Raw genomic sequence first — 9,526 nt, forward strand, 5'->3', positions numbered from 1 at the left:
CAGTTCTTTTGCCTCATCCTCCCAAGTAGCTGAGCCTACAGGTGCCTGCCACAACACTCAGCTTTTTTCTTTTTTTTTTTTTTAGACAGAGTCTCATTATATCGCCCCCCCCTCTTGGTAGAGGGCTGTGGTGTCACAGCTCACAGTAACTTCAAACTCTTGGACTAAGAGATTCTCTTCCCTCAGCGTCCCAAGTAGATGGTACTACAGGCATCTGTCACAATGCCTGGCTCTATTTTTTTGTTGCAGTTGTCATTGTTGTTTTAGCAGGCCTAGGCTGGGTTCAAACTTGCCAGCCTTGGTGTATGTGTCCAGTGCCCTAACCACTGATCTACTGGTGCCAAGCCAGATCTAAAATGTCTTAAGTCTTGAGGCCAAGGCAAATGGATCACCTGAGTTCAGGAGTTCAAGACCAGTCTCGGCAAGAGTGAGACCCCATCTCTACTAAAAATAGAGAAACTAGCCAGGTGTTGTGGTGGGTGCCTATTGTCCAAGCTACTAAGGAAGCTGAGGCAAGAGGATCACTTGCTCAAAAGTTTGAGATTGCTGTGAGCTATGCCATTGCACTTTAGGCAGGCCAACAGAGTTTGACTCTGTCACAAAAATAAATAAATAAATAAATAAAATTGTCTTGAGTTCTAAGTAGAGAAAGGAAACTATAAGTAAATGTAAAATGACATAAAATTTTTTTTTTATGAATACAAGTCATCTTTTTTATTATTTTTTAATTTTAATTTTTTTGTCTTTAGAGACAGAGTCTCCCATTTTCACCCTAGGTATAGAGTGCTATGGCATCACAGCTCACAGCAACCTCCAGCTCTTGGGCTTAGGTGATTCTCTTGCCTCAGCCTCCCGAGTAGCTGGGACTATAGGCGCCCACCACAATGCCTGGCTATTTTTTGTTGCAGTTTGGCCAGGGCCGGGTTCAAACCCACCACCCTTGGTATATGGGGCCAGCACCCTACTCACTAAGCCACAGGTGCTGCCCAACCTAAAAATGTTAATGACTACTTTGCTTACAACTGTGTGGGACCCAGGCAGCCTTGGGGTAGTACCTTGGGGTAGTACCACCTGCAGTTGGGAGAAGGACTTTATCTACACTCATATAGGGCTCAAATAGGGGGGTTGGCCCTCTAGAACTGTACTAAATGAGGAGAGATTTGTCACCATGAGGACTCCATTATATCAGCGGCTGTTAGTAGATAGTACAGGTACTGGGCACAGCAGGAATGACCACCAGATATGGTAGCATCCAAAGAAGGGTGGGGCCTTCTTCTTAGCTGCTTGAAGTTGTTTTCGGCACAAATGGAAGATACCTTCAGCTCTCCTTTTAGTGTCTGACAGGGTACAGGGTTCTGCTACTTCAAGGGAGCCAGCTCAGTGAAGCTCACTTATTCAGCACCTCATCTGATCCACTAAATAGTCCTGTAAGGCAAGTATTATCCCATGTTACAGATCACAAGACTGACTCGTACAGCAATGGATATGTAATAATTGCCAGGTTGACTCTTCTAGTTATTAATCCCAGAAGTAATGTGAATTTTACTTGTTATGTTCAGATAATAGGAATTTTAAGTGTCTTCATTGCCTTCATAAGCTCACTGAACAGTTCAATTGATTATTTATTGTTTTCTGTTTTATTTTTTATTATGACAAATGTAACCATATCCTTTAGGAAAAAGTAGAGATGACTGAGCAAAGAAAAGGAAAAGAATCACACATGCGGGAGCCATAGTATGCCTCTACATAGCATGAGTAGGGGACCCAGAGGGACAGCAATGCTCACTGAGCTGGGGAGGACATGGGAGGGGCACAGCAGCAGAGGATTGGCATGAGTTACCTACCCATCAGGTGATTGGACTCATTTTTGATTACATTTGAGACCTATCCTTGGCCCCCATGCAGGAACAACCATTGCCTAATTTCCAATGTACAAACTTTTAGAGTTTTCTCTGTGCCCAAATACATATTTACATTTTTACAAAAGTCAGCTGATACTGTATATTTGGTTCTGCAAATTTTATTGTTACTTTACAATGTACACTTCTTCCATGCACATGAATGAAAATTCGATACTAAAAGAGCGCTGTAATTTGATCAAAAGGCTGCTGGTAAGGAGAGTGACAGCTAAAGCAAATTATCAGCTTAAAGATAAAGCACAGGACCTGGCAAATATCTACCAAGGAAAGCAGGGCCGGCAGTATTCTCATCAGAGAACTCAGAATTGAAGGCGAAAGGCATTAAAGATATGGAATATCATGTAATCCCCTTTGGCCCCTACCTCCACCCCTCACTCCCCTGACACCCCGCTGGCCCCTTGGGGCGCATGAATCCTGTACATCTCTCTGCATCCAATGAAAACCACCCATTTTCTGCTTTTTCCTTAGCTCCTCCTGGGCCCTTGAAACATCTCCACATTCTCTCATCATCTCCTCACTGCTCAAATGCCTTTCCTGTAAGTCCTCCCGAGAGTCCTTGGGAGAGTCGTCAGTCCTCCCCCTGTCCGTTTTTCTTTTTGCTTTCCGGGGCACATAATCTTCAGCTGGACGCTTTTCAGCGGCCCGTGCCTGGCTCTCTGGCTTTGCCTGGGATTCTGTCTTGCCCTCACCTTGTGGTTTGCCCTCACCTTCAGACTTTCCCTGCTTTCCCTCATCTTCTTGTCCCTCCTCATCTGGCTCTCCCTCATCCTCTAGCTTTCCCTCACATTCTGGCTTCTCTTCCACGTCCGGCTTTTCTTCCTCGTCTGATTTTGCTTCATCTTCAGGCTCTACATCCTCTTCTGGCTTTCCCTCGTTTTCCAGTTTCCCTTCATGTTTACTGTAGGGTTTCTCCATGTTGAGTTTTTCCCTCTTTTTACTGTCCTGGGGAGTAGGAGCAGAGAATAGAGGAGACATGGGAAGCTAAGGGCATGGGTAGACTGCAGGTTCGAATAGCACTTGCATCTTGCCCCTGGTGAGGGATCCCCTACCCTGGCCAGACTTCCAAGTGTGCCTTCTACCCACCCCTTACCCCACCATTCCTCCCACACATGTGGGCCCACCATTGCTTGTCAGGCACAGTCACTTTCTCTACACTCCTTCAGCCTGGGCAGTGGAGCGCCAAATTCTGCCCAGGCCATGCCTTTCATACTCTCAACCCTTCTGGGTCGCTGTCCCTGCATCCACCCCTTCACCCACCTGCAGAGATTCTGAACAGGTTGCTCCTCCTCCTCAGGCCTCGCAGAGTACGGGAACAAATACGGAGACCTGTAGACAGACAGGAGACTGGGCAGGGGCTGCGTGCTCAGTGGGCTCAGAGGGACTCGGGTCCCTTTCCTGCAACTGGGCGCTCCTTGCCCAACGTTTTCCTCCCCTACTTTCCCTGCACCCCAGCCGCCATTTCTTTCCAGGCCTTGGGCGCCAGACTAGGATGCTTTTCAAACTGCGTTTGGGTCTCCTGCCTCCTCCCCTGGAGGCAACCTACTTCATCCCACCCGCTTTTCGCAGAGGTCAATTTGCCTTCACAGGTGGAGAGTGTGAGAGGGGGTTATTTCCAGAATATGCCTGCGTTTCGCTGTCGCACTGCGGGGGCGCCCCCCCACAATTTCCTGATCTAAAATGGATGGGGAGCACAGAGGAGGGGTGTTGAAGAAGCTAGCTGACCCGTGGCGGGGTCCTCCTTCCCCTGCCCACTCTGTGCCCCCTGGTCACCAATCTCCCAGATTCTTTCCCTAGCCCCTTCCCCGCTGCTCCGGGATCCTACTCCCAGCTGGCCACTCCACCCCTGCCCCGGGTTCGCTGGCAGCGCCCGCCTTCACACTGACCTGCGGGGACCCGGGACAGGCCTGCGTCGCCTCGGGCTCGCGGAAGCCCGCTTGCCGCTCGCCCACCACTGGTGCAGCCCCGGGAGCTGGTTCGGTGCCGGTGCTGGGACCGGACCGCAGGGCGGGCAGGCAAGCGCGGGGGCTGGTGCCCACGTCGGCGCCCGGCAGGTCACGTGAACGTCGCGTCACCCGAGCTCGCCACCCCACCCCCCCATTCCCAAGGGGCTGAGAAGCTGAGAGGTGGGGGGTGTGTAGCAAAGGATGGTCGTCAAGGAGAATCAGGTGCTTTTTAACCCCCAGGTACATTTCACAGCATCCTCCTACAGCATCTCTTTTAGATTGCCAGGTGTGATGGCTGATCAGGAAGGGTACCCGACTTTGCCAAGAAAGCTCAGCTTCTGAACCCCAAAGTCCGCTTTGAAGCCAGCTCTGCCAGACTCAAGCCCGGGTGCCAGTGACTGCCAAGGAACTGAGCTGCCACCTTGAGTACTGGTGCTTCTGGAGTTCTATCCTGGACCTCTTTCCTCATTCCACAGTTTTTCTCTGGGTGATCTCACTTCCCTCTAAACACCAATGACTCCCAAATCTATATCTCCATGGTATTCCCTCACCTGAGTCTCAGACTCTTTTTTTTTTTTTTAAGTAATGTAGGAGCGTTTTATTTCCCAATACCCTTTCCAACATAACACTAGGACATACTTCAAAAGTTTCAGTAATATTATAGTTGAGAAGTATCTTGATGTTTTATTTTGCCTTTCTCCATGTTTAAGGACAATTTAAATACCTTTGTGAATTATTAGTTCATGTCTTTTTCACGTTTTTCTAGTGGGTTGTTGGTCCTCCCCTCAATTTTCAAGTTTTCTTTATATGTTAACTCTATTAGGCCTTTATCTGTTGTATGTTACAAATATTATTTGTAATTTGTCAGTTGCTTTCTGTCTTTGTTTATAGCATTTTTCTGCTATGCATTTAAAATGTAGATGTATCACTTTTATTGCCTCTAGATTTTGATTCATAGTTAAGAAATCTCATCATACATGATGTCAAAAAAGAATTCACACGTTTTCTAGCAGCATTCACTTTTTTTTTTATATATTTACAGCTTATACTTGTATATGGTGTGAAGTATGGATTTTTTTCTTTTTTCAACTGGTTTCTCAGTTTTTCCAGCATCACATCTTTTTATTTTATTTTTTTTGAGACAGAGCCTCAAGCTGAGCCCCTGGGTAGAGTGCTATGGCTTCACTGCTCACAGCAACTTCCAACTCCTGGGCTCAAGCGAGTCTCCTGCCTCAGCCTCCCAAGTAGCTGGGACCACAGGCGCCCGCCACAACACCCAGCTATTTTTTGGTTGCAGCCATTATTGTTGTTTGGCGGGTCTGGGCTGGATTCGAACCCACCACCTTAGGTGTATGTGGCTGACGCCTTAGCTGCTTGAGCCACAGGCGCCAAGCCTCCAGCATCACATCTTAAAAAGTCCATCTTTGCTCCAGTGATTTGAGATTCCACCTTTACTACTCACTAAATTTCCATACTAAGTTTAAGTTTTCCATAAGTTGTACTTAGAAAACTTTCTGGGCTTTCTATTTCATTGGTCTATTTATTATTCATACACCAGTGTGAATTATAGAGGATTCATATAAGTTCATATATCTGGTAGATCTAGTCCTCCTCAGGAGTTTTTCCTCTTTTTTTTTGCAGTTTTTGGCCGGGGCTGGGCTCGAATCCGCCACCCCTGGCATATGGGGCCAGTGCCCTACTCCTTTGAGCCACAGGTGCCACCAAGGAAGTTTTCTTTTTCAGCTTTTTACTCTATATTCTTGCTTGTTTATTTTCCAATATGAGCTTCAATATCAACTTGATTTAAATCCTTTTAAAACAAATATTAGACATATTCATTTGGATATCCCTGAGGGACCTCAAATGTACTATGTCCCCAAGTGATTTTGCCATCTTTCCTCTCCTTTCTACATACAAAAGTCAACCTTCTTTTTTGTTTTCCTTGTCTTTTTTTTTGAGACAGGAGCCTCAAGCTGTCCCCCTGGGTAGAGTGCCATAGCATCACAGCTCACAGCAACCTCCAACTCCTGGGCTCAAGCGAGTCTCCTGCCTCAGCCTCCTGAGTAGCTGGGACCACAGGCGCCCACCACAACACTCGGCTATTTTTTGGTTGCAGCCGTCATTGTTGTTTGGTAGGCCCGGGCTGGATTCGAACTTGCCACCTTGGGTGTATGTGGCTGGTGCCAAGCCATTGTTTTCCTTGTCTTAATAGATGGCCTCAGAATCCACACAGTTGCCCAAGCAGGAAATCTGGGAATCATTCCTAATTCCCTCTTCCTCCCTGTCACCAAGTTGTCTGGATCTTCTTTTCTAAATATATCTGAATCCTCCCAATTTTCTTCCACTTCCACTCTTGCTACCCTCTTTTAGGCAATAAACTCCTCTCTGCTGGTCTATAGTGGCAGTCTCCTTTTTGATTTTGCTACAAGTCTTGCTCTCCTCTAATAAATTCATCTTTCCAAAGCATTATACAGGCAGTCCTCAAGTTACAAACATCCGACTTATGTACAATTTGCACTTATGAATGGAGGCTAGTACAGGTGATAGGTAAATACACCTATTCCAACTTACATACAAATTCAACTTAAGAACAAACCTACAGAACCTATCTCATTTGTAGCCTGGGGACTGCCTGAACATCATAGCATCCTACCACTTTTTTCTGTTTCATATTCATTATAGTCCTTGAAGTATGTATGTCACAAACAAATTACCTCTAATACAGAAACCACTCCATAACCCAGGTTAAAAAGGGCCTTGATCCCTAGCCCGATTACTTTCAAATCAATTTTTAGTAGTTATTGAAGATCTAAAGTAAGTTTTGAATTTTGAGATGTGACAAGAACTGTACTTACTGGATATCTAAACAATTAAGGAGGCCAGATCCCTGGATGGGATGATTCAGTTTTACAAAGGTGTGAATTCTATCCCTCCACCCCCTACCCTTAATTTGGAATTTCAGAGGATTTTCCATCAAAGGTCCTTTGACAAAATTAAATGGACAAGGACAGGCAAGAAATTAATAAAAGTAATGATAAAGGACTATAGTTCTTTAACACATGAGAGCTTCTGATAATAAATCAAAATAATATGGTACTGGTCTCAAAATAGAAATCTGGAGAAGAAAAGCCGAGAATGTTCTTCTACACACCTAGGTTTCAATGAGCTTTTATTTATTTATTTATTTACTTACTTATTGAGAGAGAGTCTCACTATGCTGCCTCAGTACAGTGCTGTGGCATCACAGCTCATAGCAGTCTCAGACTGTTGGGCTTAAGAGATTCTCTTGCCTTAGCGTCCCAAGTAGCTGGGACTACAGGCGCCCGCCACGCCTGGCTATTTTTTTTTATTGCATTTGCCATTGTTTAGCTGACCCGGGCTGGGTTCAAACCCGTCAGCCTCAGAGTATGTGGCCAACACCGTAACCACTGTGCTACGGGTGCCCAGCCTCAATGAGCTTTTAATACATGAATAAGGTAGATTGGCATTTCAGTCTAGTGCCAAATCACTGGCTTATTGAATACACTGACTTTTTGCTCTAACTCAGTTCATGTGAATGCCACAACCTAGGCCTCTAAACCCAAGGAGAGATGTTTCATTTTTATTATTCTCATCAATAGGTGTTATTGAGCTCCTTTATGTGTATGAGATCACATGGTTACCATATAACCTACACTATAACAACCAGTTTCATTATGTACAGTAGATATCAAGAGATAAAATATTAGCTTTGCCACTTACTAGCTGTGGGAATTGGGAAAGTTCCCAAAACTCCATAAGCCTTAATTTTCTCTTTCAGAAAATGGGAGTAATACTACTTGCACCATAGGATTATTGTGAATTCAAAATAAAAACAGCTATATAAAGTGCTCAACATATAGTAAGTTCTTCAACAAATAGCTCCTTCAACCTCATCTCAACTTCCTATAAAAGGCATAATTTTTGCAATAAAAATTTGCATAGCTATCAGAGGCATTATTTGAAAATGTAATAGTATATATAGTATAGTTCTTCTTATATGTGAGCTTCAGTAACATTAGATCAATAGACTATGGGGTAGGAGAAAAAAAACTACTGCACCATCAGTAGTTCTTCTGCCCCATTATTTTACCCCCTAGATCAGTGGTTCTCAACCTTCCTAATATCGTGAACCTTTAATACAGTTCCTGTGGGTCATGACTCACAGGTTGAGAACTACTGTTCTAGATGAACATTTGAGAAAGCAAAGGTATATGAGACATAGAAACACAAGGCACAGTGGTTGAAACTTCTGTCTGGAAACAAACCATCATTACTGACTATATGTCCTTGTATACGTCACTCCCAGTATACTGACTTCTCCTCTGAAACACCTTTAAGGAATGATAGATCTTCACACCTTGATCATTCAAAAAAGGCAGTCATAATGATTCCTTATCTATCCATTGGGGTAGTAGGTCAGGTTGGAGAGGAAAAGATCAAACATAAGGAAATAGTGCTGTCCTCTAGAGACCTCTGGGAGCACCATTTTTACTGAGTGCCTGCCATGTGCTCCACACGAGGGGAGCTGCTTCATTTAGGACAGTGGGGTATCCCAAGTATCCTCTCACTAATCCTTGAGTAGAGATTCTTTGCCCGATTAGATCAATGAGAAACTTGAGGCTCAGGGAGATTTAAGTAAAGTGGTCAAGGATGGTATGACTGTGGTATAAATGGAATATACATCATAGTTATGGATTGGAAGACTCATTGTTAGGAAGATGTTAATTCCCCAGTGTTCTATAATTTCAATGTAATCCTAAATCTCCTCTTCCATTCTCTCGTTTCTTCCTTTCATGGAACTTGACAAACTGATTCTAAGGTTTATACAAATATAAAAAAATTAAGAATATCCTAAACGTTTCTGAAAAAGAACCATGTGGAAGACATTTTTTTTTTGAGACAGAGTCTCATTATGTGCCTTCAGTAGAATGCCATGGCATCATAGCTCACAGCAACCTCCAACTCTTGAGCTTAAGCGATTCTCTTGCCTCAGCCTCCCAAGTAGATGGGACTACAGGTGCCAACTACAATGCCTGGCTATTTTTTGGTTGTAGTTGTCATTGCTGTTTTGGCAGGCCCGGGATGGGTTTGAACTCACCAGCTCTGGTGCATGTGGCTGGCTCCCTAGCCGCTTGAGCTACAGGCGCTGAGCCCATCTGGAAGACTTTTATCTACTAAATACCGATACTTATGATGAAGTCTAAAAACAGTAGAACTTCTGTAAGTTGACCATCCAAGGGACTATAAAAAAGTGGTCAACATACAGAGGTGGTCAATATAAGGAACTAGGCCTGCTGTACTGATGTGTACATGTGGTATATGTTCAGTCTATGAAAATTAGGTCAACTTAAGGAGATGGTCAAATATGGAGATTCTACTGTATTGAGATATATTATAAGTATAGTAATTCAATGTGATATTAATCAAGGATAGCCAAAGAAACCAATAGAATAAAACACATACAAGAAATAGACGTATGGGCTCGGCGCCTACAGCTCAACCGGCTAAGGCGCCAGCCACGTACACCTAAGGTGGCGGGTTCGAATCTCCAGCCCGGACCCGCCAAACAACAATGACGGCTGCAACCAAAAAATGGCCAGGCGTTGTGGCGGGCGCCTGTGGTCCCAGCTACTTGGGAGGCGG

General features: G+C 44.6%; 1 protein-coding gene across 1 annotated transcript; it reads right to left on the bottom strand.

The window, feature by feature from the left end:
* Positions 1-2,032: 2,032 nt before the first annotated feature.
* On the bottom strand, positions 2,033-3,901 carry TCEAL3 (transcription elongation factor A like 3). Its single transcript, XM_012813171.1, has 3 exons — positions 3,791-3,901; positions 3,177-3,245; positions 2,033-2,861 (listed from the first exon to the last, which is right to left on the bottom strand). The coding sequence occupies exon 3, from the start codon at positions 2,832-2,834 to the stop codon at positions 2,241-2,243; it is 594 nt and encodes a 197-aa protein (XP_012668625.1). The 5' UTR covers positions 2,835-2,861; positions 3,177-3,245; positions 3,791-3,901; the 3' UTR covers positions 2,033-2,240.
* Between the last annotated feature and the right edge of the window lie 5,625 nt (positions 3,902-9,526).

This window comes from Otolemur garnettii, unplaced genomic scaffold (genome assembly GCF_000181295.1).
Source record: "Otolemur garnettii isolate 467f Iridium unplaced genomic scaffold, OtoGar3 scaffold00248, whole genome shotgun sequence".
Classification (NCBI taxonomy): Eukaryota; Metazoa; Chordata; class Mammalia; order Primates; family Galagidae; genus Otolemur; species Otolemur garnettii.

What these genes read in the sequence shown, in the direction of transcription:
- TCEAL3 (XM_012813171.1), bottom strand. Translation starts at nt 2,834, where the DNA reads ATGGAGAAACCCTACAGTAAACATGAAGGGAAACTGGAAAACGAGGGA.